At 36.0% G+C, this 19,645-nt stretch overlaps 1 protein-coding gene across 1 annotated transcript in view; it reads right to left on the reverse strand.

Annotated features, from left to right (window-relative positions):
- Gphn (gephyrin) overlaps positions 1–19,645 on the reverse strand; it is an 837,950-nt gene that overhangs the window by 98,488 nt on the left and 719,817 nt on the right. Inside the window, exons 13-16 of the mRNA XM_023701464.1 lie at positions 16,701–16,756; positions 10,479–10,598; positions 8,342–8,400; positions 6,991–7,144 (exon numbers count right to left, since the gene is read on the reverse strand). Coding sequence (XP_023557232.1) covers positions 6,991–7,144; positions 8,342–8,400; positions 10,479–10,598; positions 16,701–16,756 — 389 coding nt within the window. The remainder of the gene's footprint in view (positions 1–6,990; positions 7,145–8,341; positions 8,401–10,478; positions 10,599–16,700; positions 16,757–19,645) is intronic.

The raw sequence follows: 19,645 nt of genomic DNA on the forward strand, positions 1-19,645 counted from the left end.
ACAGTAGAAGAATAAACAACAATAGAAAGAAAAACAGTAGGGCATCAAGGGAGAATAGAGCCACAAAAAGAGACAGTTTCAAAGTGGTGGGTAAGGAATGTAACTTACATTGAAAAATACAAATACATTAATAAAGATGACTATCAGAGGGGAATTTTCAGGTTAGGAAGTTATTAGTACACACATAGAAGCAGTTCTGTTCTCCAGTAACAAGGTACTAATCATATTTTTGTTTTAAGAAAAAGTGGACAAGTAGGAAGGAAATGGTATACGCTTCTTTTTTGACAAATCTATTAGTGACTAGAAAGGGAATAATGTAACTCAAGTATGAACAGGGTGTTTAGATAAAGATTTTCTTATGATAATAGTAATCTTTGTATATTCTGTCAAAGAAGTAGAAGGAACTCCTAGATAGAAAACAAAGACATCAAGAATAAAGAAAATGATTTAGAAATAAAAAATTCAAGAAAGGGTAAACAAAATGGGTTCATGTAGTATTTTTTCCTTTTGGGTTGGAACAACTAAAGATATCTGAATTTTGAGGTAGAGGGTAGGGATGATGAGGCAGTCCTTATCTAGGTTATTCTGAACAAATTTTTATTTATTATTTTTTTCCTTCTATACTTTAGGGAAGGGTCTACAGGGTGTTCAGGGTCTCACTGCTAGATCAGACTCACAGTGATCTGCCTGTTTACAGACTCCCAAGAGCTGGGATTACAGGCACATGTCACCATGCCCAGTCTCAACTGCCATCTCAGCAAACCCCGACAGGCCTGGGGCTTGAACCCCAGGCCCCTGCACCTGCTTGCAGATGCTTTAATCCGCTGAGCTATTTGGCTAGCCTTTGAACACATTTTTAAAACTTTAAAAAAAATTAGGGTGGTAAGAAGACTACCTTACGGGAAAGTAGGCCTGCTCCTGATGTTTAAAGAAGGTATGACACACATGACTCTTGCCCACTGGAGGACTGTGTTAGGGAATCGATAAGACATTTACAAGAGAATCACTGAGCAACTTTATGTTTCAGGTTGACATTACGTGGTAGAAATTTATAGTTGGATAGGTACCTGCAATTCTATGAATTTCTCTAGTAATGCTTTTCTGCTTAGGAACAAAATGGAGAAAATAGAGGATGGAATAATTTAGTTTGGGCATTAGCATATAATCAAAAGAACAGATTAAAGGATTTAAAGTAAGTAGTAGTGAGGGAAACTTCAATACAGTGAGCCGGGGCCTTTAATCTAGGCAAAAAGAATAGTTAGAAGAAAGTAATGGACTATCTAATTGGATAGGTTTCAGAGGCTGTCATTGAAAAGTTGGAGAAAATAAATTTAATTGGGAAGCATTGTGACATAGTGTAAAAAAGTCATTTTTACACTAGCCAAAAGACATAGTTGGGAAACCAGTCCATACCGCTATACAAGATACATGACGCTGGGTAAGTTGTTTTTGAGTGTCAATTTCCTTTTTCATAAAATAAGGATTAATTTCTTTGATTTGGTTTAATCATGAGGCTAGAATGGTCTTTCGATTTCTTTCCTTCTTTTATTAGTGGGAGCAAGGTTTTAAAAACCTCCGTTTTTGTTAAGAGTGATTGCTTTTGGAAGACCCCAAAGATGATAACACACAAATATCTTACACTTTACATACCTAAAATTCAAACTTCTGGGCTGGGGCTGTAGCTCAGCAGTAGAGCACAAGCCTGGCATGCATGCAGCCCTGGGTTCAATCTCCAGATACCACAAAAACAAAACAAACTTGTTTATATAGGCCTCTGTTACTGACAGTGACCAGGAAAATGAAAAAAGATGGATCAGAATCAGCAAAGACATCACGGAGACAATTCTGCATGTATGTGTGTGTTGTGGGGGAGAGGAGGAGGATGAGAGGGAGAGGGAGAGAGATACAGATTGTTTCATTAGTATTTCTAGTGGAGTTTCTAACAGGTTGCTAAACTTAATATGTTTGAAATAGAATCCTGGACTTCTTTTATTTTTTTAAAGACACAGTCTTGCTATGCAACTCAGGCTGGCCTTAAACTCACTCTGTAGTCCAGGTTGGCCTCAAATTCACAGTGATCCTTCTTCTTCAGTCACTCATATGCTGGGATTACAGGCGTTGCACCATTGTGCCTGACTAGAATCCCTGATTTCTACTACTTAACCTTTCTGGTGAACAAATATCCATAGATAGGCTCAGGGAAAAATTCTGAGTTTATTTTGACTGTTATATTTTCTTATATCCTACTTTTAATCCCCAGAAAGTCCTGTTAGCTTTGCTATTAAACAATATTCTGGGTCTATTACTTCTCACCATCTCTACTATTACTTTCTGGTCCAAATCTTTTACTATAGCACTGAATAGCTTTCTACTAGTGTCCTACCTTTTCCTGTTGTTCCTACTACATGCCATGCCATATGAAAGCCACAGTTTTCTTAAAAATCTAAGACATACTATGTTTTCTTACGTTCCGAACTGCTTTACCTCAAAAGTGACTCTTAGGATAAAATGATCTAGCTTCTTTTACCTCTCCTAATTCAGCATGTTTAATTTTGCTTATTGGTGTACTGACCTCCTACTGTTCATGCATCATGATAAACAGGGATTCAACTTTTGTTGCTCTCCCTGTGTAGAACACAGGTGTTCCATATGGCATGTACTTGCAATGCCTTAAAATTCCATCTCATTCTTGTTTACCCTGTCTGTAACAGGATGCTTCATCAGTCAGGTCTAGAAAATAAAATAAAAACTCTTCTACATATTTCAACCAGAGGGAAGTGGGGAAACACAGCTTTTAATGCAGGGAATTCATTATAAATGTGTTGTAAAAGTTGGAAGGGCAAAAGGAGAAAATTATATTTCCAAAGGTGTGACTGCGTGAAGACACTATCTGCAAAGCTGGCAGTGGGTGGAGCAGGAGGATGGAGCTGACGGCACTATTCTGCTGATGCTTCTACCTTTTGAGCTTCTCACATCATGTGAATGGATGTAGGTGGCAGAATCTAAGTAGACCACAGCCACACAGCCTAGTACATGTAATTTTTAGGTTTCCAGACGGATTCCTATGGGGGACAGCATATAAGAGGTGAATTGGGTAAGTTTCAATAGATAATATATGGTACATACCTCTTCTACTGACACTCTTTATCACAGTGTCTTTATTTTTCTTCATACCATTTATCACTATTTATTTATTGATGGGATAGAAAATAAATTGTGTATGAATAGGGAATTAGTCTTGCTTGCTGCTCATCTGAACACTGCCTGGCATGAGCAGCATACCGAGTGGGAAAGGGTGGTACAATCTACGGGACAGGTATATTCTTATTACTGACATTGTTTAGGATTGCCAGTGCATGGTGATAATAAAAAGCACACCAATTTTTAGTCAGCTTTATTATTATTTTAAAAAGCTTATCATAGACAATCTATTACCTAGCTCAGTTTCTAGCTCTGTTACCTTAGAAATTTGATAAAGTATCATCACTTTTCTAGGCAATTTCTTCCTTTCATCCCTTCCTTTCTTTTCTTCTCCCCATCCCTCCCTCCCTCTTTGAGCTATATTCCCACACTTTTAAAATTTATTTATTTATTTATTTTTTTAGTACAGGGTCTCTAAGGTCTCACCACACAGGTCAGACTTGTAGTGATCCTTCCTGTTTTTCAGCCTCCAGAGCGCTGGGATTACAGGCGTGCGCCACCATGCCCAGTCTCATATGCCATCTCAGTGTGCCCCAGCGGCAGGGCTGGCACATAAAATTTTCTATTTTGAGATAGGTCTTGCTAAGTCATCCACACTGAGTTTGAGCTTCTGGCCCTCCTGCTTTGGCTTTCAAGAGTGCTGGGATTCTGGGAATGGACCACCATACTTGGCTAGACAATACTGTTTATGTTAAAAATGATGCCAGCACATAGTTTGGGTGATACTATAAATGAACTACAAACACCTAGAGGGAAGTCACAGCTTTGGGTGTTCATATATATGATGATACATGTACATAGACATTTACCTTGTAGAGGACATAGAAGCTACCTAAGATTGCTATAAGAAATATTGATTCTTCTACAGAACATGAGGCTTGTGAGTCAGAAGCCACACTCTCCTACTATGAGTCTTGTCCCCTTTGCCTAGCTGTCACTTGGAGAATACATAGAACAGCTAGGGATGGCTATGGGAACTGCTAAGAATACTAGTTCCTCTGAAAAATTGCTGATATTACTCTGCTGGATCTGAGTTTCTTGTTTGATACCTTTCCAAGTAAATGGGTTCAAAGTATGATCTATTCAACATCTTATTGGTCTGATTCTTTGATCCCTTCCTTCCTTCTTTCCATCATTCCCTCCCTCCTCCTCTTTCTTTTCTTTTTCTTTTTTGTGGTGCTAGAGTTTCAACCCAATGCCTTAAATGTGCTCTGTAAGTACTCTACCTCTGTTCTGCAGTCTCAGCCCTCAAATCTGAATGCTTAGTTAAGGGAACCCTTTAGTGGGCATTATAACATACAACAGATGCTTGGCATACACTTACTGAACAAGTTCATGAGGCTGGCAACTCATGCCCATAATCATTTAATGGTATCTAAGTTTTAAGATATATATATATCTATATATATATGTATATATATATCTATATATATCTATTATATCTCTCTATATATCTTGTTGAAATCAACAAATGTCTAAATTGTTACTTTGTGTTACAGTTGATAAATCTATTCCCTTAATTGTGAAAGAAATTCTCTCATCTTTGGGTTGCTCAAGGTAATTATATTACTTATCATATCATGTTTGTTTTAAGAAGTAGATACATGTGAAACTAAACATTCCAAGGGAAATCAGCACATAAGTGGACCACTTGCCACAGTAACAGATAAATACAATTTTTTTTTTGTCTCTGGAAGTAAATGAAAAAAATTATTTCTGTGGGGAGAGGCTACAGTTTTCTATATATCTGAGAACCTCAAACCATCAGGAGAGATACTGTGCTTTATTCTCTCTTTCATCAGCAATTTCAAATATTATGTCTGGCACAGAGGTACCCAAGAATCATTTGTTGAACTAAACTATAATATATGGTCATGACAAAAGCTAATTTTGAAGAGAGTGAGGGTATGAATGTTGAGCAATATGGAACCAGAGACTATAGAATTTAGAAGCGAATCTTTCTTATGTCAAATATAATGCCAGTTGGTCTTAGGGATAATAAAACCATTGCTACATATATCTAAATGAAAAGAATGTTTGTTTGGGTAAATCCATTGTTTTAGAGAATGACTAGTATGCCTACAATGGGAAATAAATAAATTCAGAATATTAATTCCCTTGAAAGCCATGCTAAGTACAGCAGGACAAAGAAAGGAGTCATGCAGAATCACTCAAAATGTCTTTGAAGATAATGAGGCGTGTGGGAATAAGGAACTAAGGCCACAAAGTCTTTTTAGACTCTATGATATAAACATCATCTCTATTAAAGCTTTATCATCTTTATAACCAGTAAACAGTTTTAATAGCATGTAAAAGGTGGCTTTAAAAAATGTTACTAATATATTCTGGGTTTAGCCAACAATTTTATTCTAGCACTACAGAAAACACAGCCCAAATCAAGTTTTCTATTAATATTTATGAATTTGGTTATCCTATGTAGCTTTTCCAAGCCCCATGAACTTAACTGCACAAAACATTTGAGTAAATCAGAATAGTTTAATTAGTTTAACAGACATTTCTTCCTGATGCTCAATATAGTGCTAGTTGGTCCTAGGAATATTAAAATCATCACTGTACAGATCAAATTAAAGAGAATGTTTGTTTTAGGTCAATCAATAATTTCAGGAATGACCAGTGCACTATGTGGGGCTATAAGCTAAATGTTGACATAGCGCTCTGTCAGCAAAATAAGGTGCTGTTTTTTTGTTTTATCTTAAAGAAGTGTAAGAATCCGAGAGGAACCTTTGAAAATTTTCATTTCTAAGAACTCAAGAAATTAAAAATGCTAATGAAGAGGTACTATCAGTACAAACTTAGAGACTAGGAAAAAAAATATAGCTCTGTTAAACATAGTTCTTTAATAACATGGTCTGAAGGAATTACTTTTTAAAATCTCAGTACTTCTGAGTTCTATTCTAAGGCTTTAAATTTCTCTTCTTTTCTCTTTTTGGGTGGAACCGGGGATTGAACTCAGGTCCTCAGGCCCTGCTTATTCTACTGAGCTATCTCCCCAGCCCTGCTATCTCCCTGGCCCAGTGGCTTTAAATTTCCAGCAGCAGAACTGCTTTTCATTATTATCAGTAGGATCTTAGAGTTGCTTACTGAAGTTTTTAGCAACATAGGCAGAATAGTATGCAGAGATTTTTCAAGAGTTCTCAGAAAAAGATGGATTGAACTCCCTTTGTAAACTATTTTCTAAAACAGTTTTGAATAGTGTACTTTAGAAATATTATCGAGAAAGAGAGGGAAAGAGAGAGAGAGAGAGAGAGAGAGAGAGAGAGAGAGAGAGAGAGAGATTACCAAGCCCCTCCTGGTAGTTAAAGAACACATGGAATTTTAAACAAGAGCAAGGCACAGTTACCCTGACTCACTGGTTTATTTCTCACACAGGAGTGGCCCATCATTTCAGCAACAAGATAAGCACAAGTCATTGCCCCAACAGATTAAGTACTGAGTTTGCACAGTTTGATATCTATAGCTTGCTGCTAATGTTCTTTACTTATGTGTACTGAACATGTGGCAAGGTCATTGCTTATAACACTTCATTCTGATAAATGGAAGGGAATATTTCTTATTATGTAATTTCTAGTTGTTTCCTTCTTTTTGTCTTTTGTATTTGAAGTATATCCCAAGGCCAACTTATTTTCTTTATTACAGGAATGTAATCCCATTGGTAAGGTCCAGAATCTACAATTTTCTATTTACAACACAGAACACACATCAGAAATGCCTTTATCTTGAAAGCCCTCCCTCCTATTATTATTATTATTATTATTATTGTTATTTTACCTCATTCCCTGTTGACATGACTGCAACAACTGGAAACTTATTAACTTCAACCTCTGTGACTCCTACAGTTGCCAGGAGACCAATTTCTGAGGGGCCCATATGGGTTCCTTTGGCCAAAACGCATTCCCCTCTTTTAATGTCATGGCCGATGGGTCTGAAAGTTAAAGTAGAATCATAAGAATAGCATTTTCTTAACTCAGAGGGAAACTCAAGTGTCAGAAAAGGAAAGACTGAAGGAAAGAAAAAAGGCCACAGATGAAACAGGAGCAAAATAATCAAAGACGTTTAAAACACTTTTTAAAATTTAAAACTTCATACAACAGAAGACAAAAAAGGTACTTTTTTTTTTTTTCCATTTTATGTATTTGGTACAGGGTCTCACTTTGCAGTGCTAATTCGTAGTGATCCTCCTGGTTCAGCGTCTCCTACGCTGGGATTACAGCCCTATGCCACCACACCCACACTCTGTCCCCAGCTAAGCATGCCCTGGGGGTGGGACCAGCATGGCATGGGGGACCAGGGATCAAAAAAAATTGTATTTCTGTTACTGATAAATAAATCACTTCATCTGTAAAAATTATTTTACAAATTGGTTTTGCACTATATGCATTTAAAAGTACAAACTACAAACTTTCTCTAATATAAAGATTTGTACAGAAATACTGAGTATTATTAATTAGACATCCACAGCTGGTTAGCTCTGTGAGGAGAATAATGTCAGTATATACATATGCAGAGGTAATTTCTATTTAGACTGTCCAGGTTGGCCCTGATCTGAAGCCATAGAGGTATATTCACCTTGTCCTGTTGTTACAGAAATGGGAAAATCATAGCTTTGTTACATTGGGATGTTGGACAAATTAGAAGTAATGGAATCTGGATAAACATTCCATTATAAGAAAAGTAATTTAAAGCATATATACTATTTATGATAGGACATAGCTTCATTTAAGGGAAGCAGATTATTCCACTATTAAGACTAGTCAGTAAAGTATGTACTAACAATTACATAAATATTTGAATCTTGGATTATGTGTTAATACAAATTTCTAGATAATTTAGGGGAGGGGTCGGATAATCTGGATTATCTATAGGTAGATTTACCCATGATTATGCATGTTTATAGCTTTGCCTTCTCATATTTATCATTTTTTCACTTTTATTATCTTCAAAAAGTAGGCTGGGCAGACTTGGGATATGGAATTCAGAAACTTTATATTTTGTTTCTTACTAAACTCAAAGGCACATGGCTATTTAACACTGCTGTGAATTTTTAGCAGTCATACTCTCCTAAGTTTATGATGAAGTACCAATAAAGCCTAGCCATCCATTCCATATGTTAGGAACTTACCTAATATCTTGGCCTGGCCGAGCCTGCACCAGAATTCGCACTTCAAGTTCTTCAGTGCCCTACAATCAGAGTAGGGTATGTAATTTCAAACAGAAAAATTTAACAATTTCTGATCAGTAGAACTTAGTTTCTCTGATATTATTATTGATAGGCCCAGAATGTGTGCAAATACAGAGACAGAAAACCATTTTTGATAGCTTGTAAAAAACTATGACTTTCTAATACAAGTTCCTGAAAAATTAGCTTTGGTGCCAATAAATAAATAAATAAATAAATAAATAAATAAATATTTTCTCCAATTTTCATCTGTTTAAATCTATCAATTTCAAATATTAGATTTTAAGAGTAGTCTGTAAAGGATGTGCTATCACTTAATTGTATAAATTTCAATTTAATTTGTAAGTAGTATTATCTATCTATCTATCTATCTATCTATCTATCTATCTATCTATATGCTCTAATAAATAAATGAAGCTACATGGACGTAGGTGTTCTGTTCCCATAAATGATAGGATCATTATCACATCAAGGTCACCAAATACCTGTAGAAATTTCAGTGAATGCATGCTCAGTAGAAATCTGATTTCTGTAAACTAATGGTGATCCTCAAATTCACATTTATAGGTTATGAATGATATTGTGTGTGACACCTGAACTGTGTCTTGTCATCTGGCAGCTAAGGATACATGTGTTTTGGATTTCAGTAGGCTTTTCTTGATGCCAATAAATGCCTGTTTGGACAGTTTTAATAAAAGGCAATGTGATTTGTGTGCCAAGAGTTGCATTTTATAAGCTCTACTTGTGGGAAAGTGATTAAAAAGAAACTCTCTAGATTGAGAAAAATGACTCTCAGTATTGCTAATATCTTATACTCTACTTAACCTTGGGGATATATATTTGTTTTTTACAACAGCTTAAAAATATATCTTAAACTTCTTTACAAAACAAGCAAGATTACCAGCCATTTAAACCTCAGTTGAATTTCTTCCTACTCTATTACTGGTAAACACTTTGGTTTTAACAAGTACCTTTAGTTTCAGTGAGAAAAAAAGAAATGTGTAGATCCCCATGCCCAAGTCCATGTTATTGCTTGTGTCTGTCTAGATGTTCCCTAAAGCCTCATGCAGTCATTGTTGGGGTTTTCAGAGGTGGCTGGATCTAAAGTCTGTGATGATGGAAGTGATTCATGGAGCAATGCTAGGATTAAGGGTGCTAGGATTAAGGGCATGAGTGCAGGGCAGATAGGCTGGAGAAGATACAAGGGAAAAGATATAAGGCCTGCCTCTTGCTGCTTCTTGGCTACTTTGTTGCTTTGCTACCTTCTGTCCACCATGAACTGTTTCTCTTCTGCCATGCCCCTGCCTTGGAGCCAGCCAATTGTGAAATGAAATCTCTACAACTGTAAACTAAATATGGCTTTCCTCCTTTAACTTTGGGTGTCAGGTATTTTCTCTCAGCAACAAGAAAAACTAAGACAGTCCTTTAGACAATGGAAAGGACAATGACATAAATTCAACATTTCCAGTCTATCATTTGATAGCATAGCTTTTCTCTGAATTACAAAAAACTAGAAGCAAAAGTTGTTTGCTGTGTTAGATTCTTCTCTATTAAGTTTTGCGATAATGTTTCTTTCTTTCTTTTCTTTTCTTTTTTTTTTTATTTGGTACTAGAATTGTATTTTTTGGTGCTGGAGTTGAACTTACGGATTGTGCTTGCCAGGCAGGCACTGTGCCACTGAGCTACATCATTAAGTTTTGTTTTCTTGAACATACTCACTTTTTATCAGAAGGTAGTCTCAACAACAAGTTTCTGAGCTAGAAGGTAGGTCAACTGTTAATATCATTTTTTTTTTTTCAGTGTGAGGTGTTTCTTTTCTTTCTTTGAATGTAAATTTTCTTGTGTTAAAGATGGCTGAAATGCTATTGTGCAACAACATAAAAAGATCCTCTCTATAACATGATTTTTAAGCCTGAGGCAATTTCTTACTCCTGACCCATACATTACAATGTAAGATCCCAGTGTAACAACAAATAACAACAAATAGATAAGGTTAATCTTATCAACTTGGCAGAAAATGGGAATGATTTCTAAAACTGTCATAGGAACAACAGCAGGGTGAGACCTGGTGGTGACATACATCATCTGATTCCCTGATAAGTTCAGTATCTTCCACTTGTACTACTGCATCAGCACCGCAGGGGATTGGAGCACCTGTTGTAACCCGCATGACTTGTCCCGGCATTACTGTCTGAGTTGGCTGAAAGTACAAATATGAAAGAGATAATTGATTAGTTAGCCCCTCCAAAGGAAAACCTGCCACGAATGTTTTTAGAAATTTTTTTTTTTAGAAACAAACATGAAACATCTTAGTCTTTTTCATTTTGAGCCAATATAATAGAAGCTAGCCACAAATAGGTACATAAACACTCAAGAGGCTTCAACATGATTTAAACTGACATATGTATCTTAAGATAATGACTATTAATTTTTTTTCTTGGAGCTTTGTTTTCCTTTTGATGAACTGGCAGTTACATTTGGTACTATCTTCTTATTTAAATAATATGAACTAATGTAAAATGATATGAGAGTATAAGAAAAATGCAAGACTACATGATATCATGAATAACAACTATGAAAAACCAGCACCTTTATAAATTTAGAAGTTCTGATATTTGACAAATGCAGTATTTAACTAATTTTTTGGTTAAATAAAGCAGGATAAAGGATAATTTTAATTATTGCTCCTGATATCTTCCTAAAACCTTTTAGCCCATATATCAACTACTAATAAAGCTGAAGAAACAATTAAATCATTCATAAATGATCCAGGGTTTTAATGACTTGAGTTAAACATTATTTTTGAAATTAAAATACGGTTTTTTCATGATCTGAGTATTCATATTGATGGCACAATGAGAGGAACTGTCCAGCTGTCTTCTCTCAGCACAAAGGAAAGTGTATTTCTGTAAGAGTCATCTGATAGTTGTGATCAGGTCTTAGGAGACTCTTGTCAGGAGTCATGATTAGGTCATAGTTGGAAAAAGGAATGCTTCAAACTTTTCCTTAAATTAAATCTTGCGATGATACAAACTTTCCATTAAAAACAATCAACTTTTTAAAGACATCTACTTTGTAAGGATTTAAAATATCATCGTCATATGACAAATAAATATATGAAAAAATTTTCTACAGCATTGGTCACTTGAAAAATACAAATTAAACCAATACTGAGATTCCACTCACCACAATAAAAGGCTATTATCAAGAACTCAACTAATAACAATTGCTGGACAAGCTGTGGGGAAAAAGAAAACCTTCTCCATTGTTGGTGGGAGCGTAGACTGGTATAACCTCTGTGGAAATCAGTAGAGAGATTCCTCAAAAAACTAGAGTTAGAGCTCTCATTTGACCCAGCTAGTCCCTCCTGGCATTTTTCTATAAGAACTGAAAACATCACAGCACAGCAATATACATATATCAATGTTTACAGAAGTATAACCTGTCATAACTAAATCTTGGAAACAACCCAAAGGCCCAACAACTGAGGAAAGGCTAAAAGCAATGTGGTATTTTTATAAAATGCAGTATTACTCAGCTATAAAGAAAGATCAACTTGAGGCTTTTATAGGTAAATGGATGCAACTAGAGGCTACACTCTTAAGTGAAATAAGTCAGACCCATATGTGTAAACATTGTATTTTCTCCCTAGGGTAAGAACCTGAAAGTATAAATAAAATCTAAAAGGCATAATAGACATAGTAAAATGGAAAGAAACTGCTCAAAAAGAAAGAACAATTGGGATGAGGGAAAAGAGAATAGAAAGAAGAAAAGAAAAGAAAGATGTAAATACACAGGATGGGATGATTGTACTACTAATTTCTATTTGTTTATTGAGGGAGCAGATAATGCTTAAATTTTTTATTTTGACCAATTTTATGCTTATATCTGGCAATCCGTGCAATACTTTGAAGACAACTATGTGCAATGTAATAAACATTGTTGAATCCCTATCATTTTGCTTAGTGAAATTCTGTATCATTTCTGATATTTTAATCTATTATTTTTCATTCTCTTTAAAATAAAAATATTGCCATTACAACATGAGTAGACTTATTATTACTGAGCGATATGCTTAAAAATGGATAAATGGGGTCAGCAAGATAGCTGAGCAGACTAAAAACCTGCTTAGGCAAGCTCAGAGACCAGGGTTCAATCCCTGGCACCGCATGCCAAGCCAGCCCCACTCCTGGGTGTTCTGAGCCAGCAATGAATCCAGGCATGGTGGCACACGCTTGTAATCTCAGTGCTGGGGAGGCTGAAAACAGGAGATTCAAAGTCTGAGACCCTGTGCCAAATACATAAAAAAAAAAAAAAAAAAAAAAAAAAAAAAAAATGGTTACGGGCTGGGAAGAAGAGAGCCCAGCGGCTTAAGTGTCTGCCTCAAAAGCATAATGTCATGAGTTCAATCCTCAGTGCCAGAAAAAAAAAAGGTTAAATGATATACTTATTTATTTTCTACCAAAAAATCACATATACATATTTTAAGGAATGGTTAAGGAGAAATCAAAGTAAAACTGGATGCTTAGTTGTAAGAAAACTCTTTAAAATCTATCTGTAGTATAAAGATACAAATGATACTATCAATAACATATATTACTTGAACCTATAATGTAGGCTAGCTATAGTATTAAATACATTATATATTCTATGACATGAGCCCTAAAAATGCAGAGATTTGCTTTACTTTCGGTTTGGCTCTCACATTATCATTTTCTAACTTCTGCTGTGGCCCAGAAAGGTGACATTTATGTTCTGTTTTAACTAGGTTCACATCACCTTGTCTTCTGGTCAGCTTCAGACAGTGGGATGGGGTTGAGAAGAACTTAGGAAGGAAGTGAAGAGAAGTAGGGTTTTCATCTCTCTTGCCTTTTGCCTGTTGGGCTACACTTTGGTGAAGCTTAAGCATTTCTACTAACTGAGGCCATCACTCCTTTGGATGGTCCTGTCCTGTAGTTATGAATCTTTTCAGGGTCAGATATCACTATTTTCCTCTTTTCCTTCAGACCTATAAGTTGAAAAAGAATTCACTGTTGTGAGCACCTGGGTGCTTTATAATTCTTTGTTTCCCCAGTGCTGTCCATATCTTGGAAATAGCCCTCGAATTAATTCTCCTTGACTTCTTCTTTTCTAGATAGTCTATATTGGTCTATCATCTCAAGGTCTAGAAAGTTTCTTGTATAAAGCTGGTTGTCAATAAATGTTTCTTTTCTCTTTTTTGAATTTTAGAGAAGGGTCTGCAGGGTGTTCAGGGTCTCACTACTAGATCGGACTCGTAGTGATAAGCCTGTTTACAGCCTCCCAAGAGCTGGGATTACAGGCATGCACCACCATGCCCAGTCTCAATTGCTGTCTCAGCACAGCCCAGGGGCGGGGCTGGCATGGCAGGCTCTGGATCGAACCCCAGCCACTGCGCCTGCTTGCAGGTACTTTAATCCACAGAGCTATTTGCCCAGCCCCAATAAATATTTCTGAATGAATGTTTGTGGTTTATGTCATCTTAGTTCAGTTCATCATGACCTGTAAATTGCTTTATGGCTTACAATTCAAGTTTCTTCCCTGTTTTTCTCCCAGTCATTGGAGAAGAGGTACTTGAGATCAGATCTAGCATTTAGTTATATACCTTACATACTCTTACTCTGCTATTTAACAAAAGACACTCTAGGTTTATTCAGATTTGTTATATTTTAAGGCAATTTTCCTCTCTCTCTCTCTCTCTCTCTCTCTCTCTCTCTCTCTCTCTCTGCTTCCCTCCCTCCCTCCCTCCTTCCCTCCCTCTCTTTTTGTGGCTGGTCTAGCCCACCCCGAGGGCGGGGCTGGTGTGGCATGTGGTGCTGAGGATCGAACCACAGTCCCCGTGCCTGCCTAAGCTTGACTAAACAGGTTCTTTAGACCACTGAGCTATCTCACTAGTCCTGACAATTTTCTACCAAAATATTATATATTGATTTTTTTTTGAGGCAGGGTCTCACTATGTAATTCAGGCTGGCTCTGAACTCAGTATATAGCCTAGGCTGGCCTCAAACTCACAGCAATCTTCTTGGTTCGGCCTTCCAAGTGCTGGGATTACAAGTGTGCATCACCATACCCAGCTATTTTGATTGACTGATTGTACTGGTAATTGAACCAAAAGCATTGAGCATGTTACACAGATGCTCTCCTCTCCCACTGAGCTGCAAGCCCTGCTCTTGAGTATTAGATTTAAAATGAAAAGTTTAGAGTCCGGTATCTTTTCAAAATGATGGTTTTCCATTTTAGATACTACTTACTGTCTGGACATCTCAATCCATTATGCATGACTATTTTATAGTAAAGTGACTGCTGGTGGGAAATCATTTAACATTTTAAATATGATATATATGTCTTTCAGTTAATGTTAAAGCTGTCTTCTGAGGTTGTGGGACAATCAATCATATTCAAAATAGGCCTAAAGAGATTCTTAATTTGCTAAAAAAATGTCTTTTGGGTAAAGTGGGTTAAAGTGAATTTCAAGGCAGTTTGTTCTGAAGCTGAACAGTGTTAGCCTATGGTCCTGCCTCAATTTATTCAGATTCAGTTTAATATATTCTGTAAATTTACTTTAGGTTTTATTATAGTTTGATTTCTAATTTTCTCTATTCTTGGCTTAAACCAACTTAAGTTATTTTGTGTGATTATCAATTAGAAAATTTTTAAAAAAGATCAGCAATTCTAAATGGTAGGTAAAGAATTCCTACTAGCTTATATATATTAAACTTAGCATTAAGGATGTGGAAACATTTATATATCCAATTAGAGTAGACAATATAAACTGCAACTGAACTTAGGGAATTGAAATGCTACATTCTAGTAATATGTAAAATATTTCCTGCATTTGCTAAGGTTAGCAGTCATTTTCTTCTTTTTATTTTTATTGATATTCATTATTTACTTTGTACAGGATAAAAACAGTTTAAATTTTGACAGTTTTTAAGTAATACAATTCTTAGTTCTCTTAAGCAACAGTAAAGGTTTAAAAGGTCCACAATAACCTTAATCTGCTCTGTTATGGCTACTACAAACTACTGCCCTAAGTATACCAGGTAATTTGTTTTTAAACACACCTGTTCTTTCTGCCTAGAATGCTTTCCTACTGCTGCTTTTGCAAAACTCTCTAAGCCCAGTGTCAATCCATTTCCCTAATCTTCCAAGGCTTCCTGCTCAAATTCTGTTTTGTGTTCCATAGCACTTGTGTAATGCCTTTAGTTTAACCCCTAATATGCTGCTATATTTAGTTATTTATATCACCTCATCTGTAGGAGTAATAAACTTCTTAGGAGTAATAAATATTTTAATGTAATTTGCATCACAAGAACCTAGTGTCTGGTATACATGTAGTTTTATTTGATACATTCCGGGTAGACTCAGTTGAAGATTAGGCAAGTAGTCCTTGAGTAATGGGTATTTTGTAGCCTTGTTAAAAACATGGATGCTGTAGATGTCCACCGCTGATAAAAGTCAAATTAAAAATCACAAAGTAAGTCTCTTATAAAAAAGAGCTAATCCTAGTTGCTTTTTTTTTTGGTCAAGAAAAAGGTCAGAGGGATTACACACAACCTGTGGAGAACATGGACAAGGGTCTTACCACTGAGTAGCTAGGCCTAGTTTCTTCTTAGGCTAGGATACTCAACTGCCACAATCAAATCCTCATATATAAAAATAAAGATAGTAATAAATAAAAATTTTAAAAAGGTGGCTGTTTTTGCAAAAGCCATTCCCACCTTTCCCTCTCTTAGCATGTGCTTCCATATGTACTGACAATAAAAAAGTGTTAAAGAAATATGTAGGAGAAGGATGGTAATAGTAGTGAACCTAGCTTTGTTATTTCAGTACACAGTGATTGGAGAGATTCAATTAGTTCTATCCAGAAATTTAGCATTTTTAAAGGAAGAAAGATAAATTCAATAGTAGGAGTAGAGAACGCTAGTAGAGTATGTTTATGGGTGACACACACAACATCCTGCCATATGTTAATATATATAGATCTTTTTAAAAGTTGCTTTTATTGAGTAAATAGACAAAATAATATACTGTATATTTGAGATATACAGGATATTTTGAGAAACAGGTTATGAAATTATTACTACAATCCCAATTAACATATCCTACAGTAAACTGTCTAAATGAAATAATTCATTTGGTTCTTAAAGGAACCATTTTTTAACATCTTTGATACCTTGTGAGTAAGCCTATGAGATTTCAATAATGTTGATAGGAGAGATTGACAATAGATGTCCCAAGTCCATGAAACTGAAATCTACAGTACCTTTCAGGCCTGTCTTACCTGTTCACCAGCTTGGGATTCCCCAATGATGAAACGATCTCCTGGGCCATCAGCAGCTGTGAGATGGAAGAGACCAAAAATATACATCAATATGGACCTATAGCAAAGAACAAGGTCTTAGTATTGGAATTCTAACATTTCACTCAAATAAATACAAATCCTTTAGAAGTGAGATATTTTCTGACTACGCAATGGCTTTGCTACTAGTGGTTTGAATTTGGGTATCCATAACTCCCAAGTACCCAGTACAAGGGTCCTCAGTGTGCCCTTTCTTGGTGCAAGTGCACATAATCTTCCTCTCCCTCCACGGCTTACACACTTATGCTTTTCTAGCAGGACGTTATTTTAGCTTACCCTCCTAAATAATCACCACCTTATCTGTGAACTTGTATTTGTGATGTGTATGCATATTCTAACAAATAGATATATACTTTTCCTTTTTTGATAAAAATTTTAACTACCTCCTATACAAATGAGGTAGGGAGAATATATATTTCTTTCTTCATTATACAGTTGAAAGGAATAAGTTATAGAATAAAGGAACTCATGTCAAAAAGATTAGGTACCTAAAACAAGTTCTGCCTAATGGTAGAGATAACACTAAAACCTAGTATGTTAATTCTCAGAGCAGTGTTTTCAAAAATAGTGATCAGAAATAACATTTCTGAATCAGAATATATAGGCAGCACTGTACTGCTTTTTTTTTTTTTTGTCTTTTTGAGACAGGGTTTTTGCTCTGCAGTTCAGGCTGGCTTTGAGCTCACTTTGTAGTCCAGGGTGGCCTTAACCTTGTAGTGATCCTCTTGCGTCAGCCTTGAGAGTGCTGGAATTATAGGTGTGCACCATCACTCTTGGCTGCACTACACTTCTATTGGCTATTTACTCCTGGTGCTGGGGACTGAACTCAGGGTTTTTTGCATGCTAGGCCAGAGTTCTACCACTGAGCTACATCCCTGGCCCTGGAAAAAAATCTCTGCAGATTCAGAAGGCATTAATTCTTTTGAAAATTTTGATATATTACTTGGCTTTTAGACATATACTACTAGTGATTCTTATCTAATGTGTCTTACTATCATGATCATGATCATCTGCTCATAGCAAGTGCTTGAGGAACACAGAATAGACTGCACCTTATATAAAATATTTTAATTATATTTGTGATAACACCAGTAAATAATAGATTTTGTCTCTTAAAAAGAACACATGAGGGGCTTAGGAGATGGCTCAGTGGTCTAAAGCACTTACTTAGAACAAGCTTAGCAAAGCACAGGGACCACGGTTCAATCCCCCAGCACCACATGCCAGCCAGCCCCGCCCCCTGGTGGGCTGAGCTGGCCACACACACACACACATAAATAAATAAAATTAAAAAAAAAAAGAACACATGAGAAATTTAAATTTAATTAATTAATTAATTAATTCATGGTGGTGCTAGGGATTGAACCAAGGGCATAGAAGGCAAGAGCTCTACTACTGAGCCACATCCTCAGCCAGATGAATTTTTTTTTAAAATTTTTTTTTTGGTGGAACCAGGCATTGAACTCAGGCCGTAGCGCTTGCCAGGGAAGCACTTATTCTATTGAGCCATCTCCTGGCCCCTGAAAATTTTAATGTAACTACAAAGCACTATTTTTTAAGGGTTTAAGTAAAGTACTTTTCATGAGTCACTTCTTTACACAAATGGCTTTGCTTAACCTGATGCAGAACAGGACAAAAATTAACATTGGGATCCCTCTGTCACTAGATGCTGTATCTTGTGCTCTATAGATATCTCAGTTAATACACTCTTGGGTTTCTTGAGTCTTTTCAGTGTTCACTTGCAAAAGCCAGAAGAGTTTTCCTGCAGTGCTATTTTTATTATGCCACTCTCAGGGTTCTTTTTTTACACTAACCATTTAAAACAGAGATAAAGATTATTGATTTAGCAATTGATCACTTTAACCAATGTTATTTAATGTATTTACCTACATATTCCTGCAGTATTTTGAAGTAAACGATAACGGTAGAAAATTAATACATTGTTTTTCAGAATTCCCCACTAACTGCATCTCAAATGTGAATAACCTTTTAAAAATTGGGGCCTGGGAGATGGCTCAAAGGAAATAAGTGCTTCCCTGGCAAGCACAAGAGCCTGAGTTCAATTCCCAGTTCCACCAAAAGAAAAAAAAAAAAACCTTTAAAAATTATTTCTCTTCTACCTCGCTATCTCCAGTAGTATTCTAGACACTTTTTCTGTTTAGTTCTTGTGTAAAAGGAAATTAGCTGAGTTCTAAGTGAAACAAAGCTGAATCTGAATCTGATGTGCATGCACACAGATATGTGTATGCATATGTAAGCAGAAAGAAGAAACAATGGTTATACTTACCATGGTGAAATACACACACACACACACACACACACACACACACACACACACATATGTTATATAATTATGCATACATTTGACTTGTAGTATATAATATACTTTCTTGCATGTACATGGCTCAAACAAAATGCTTAAAGCATTACTGATGCAATGGAGGAAAACAAATATCAACCACTAATCATATCATATATAATACATATGTAAATACAAATTAGGGAAACTATTCAAAAGAAGAAAAACATGATTTTATCAGAATATTCAGCTGAAGGACCTGAGCTAGCCTGGAGGGTCATGAAAGTCATGTAGACAAAAGGATTTCTGAATGAAGGATGAGTAAGAGCTAAGTAGGTAGGGGTATGTGGGTGCGTGTAGGGGTGGAGGGAGCTATAAAGTAGACACACTCAAAATTATTGTGCTCAGAAACATTTTCTTCAAAGGCCTTTGGTTCTTCATACCTTACACTCTAAGCATTTTTAACTTCTAGTAGTGTAGTTCAAGTTTATCAAGAGGACACTAGCTCTGTGACATGCTATTTTCACTATGTGCATTATTTTTTCCCTTTCACTGCCTTCTGATTGGT

This window comes from Octodon degus, unplaced genomic scaffold, assembly GCF_000260255.1.
Source record: "Octodon degus isolate 3935 unplaced genomic scaffold, OctDeg1.0 scaffold00007, whole genome shotgun sequence".
Taxonomy (NCBI): Eukaryota; Metazoa; Chordata; class Mammalia; order Rodentia; family Octodontidae; genus Octodon; species Octodon degus.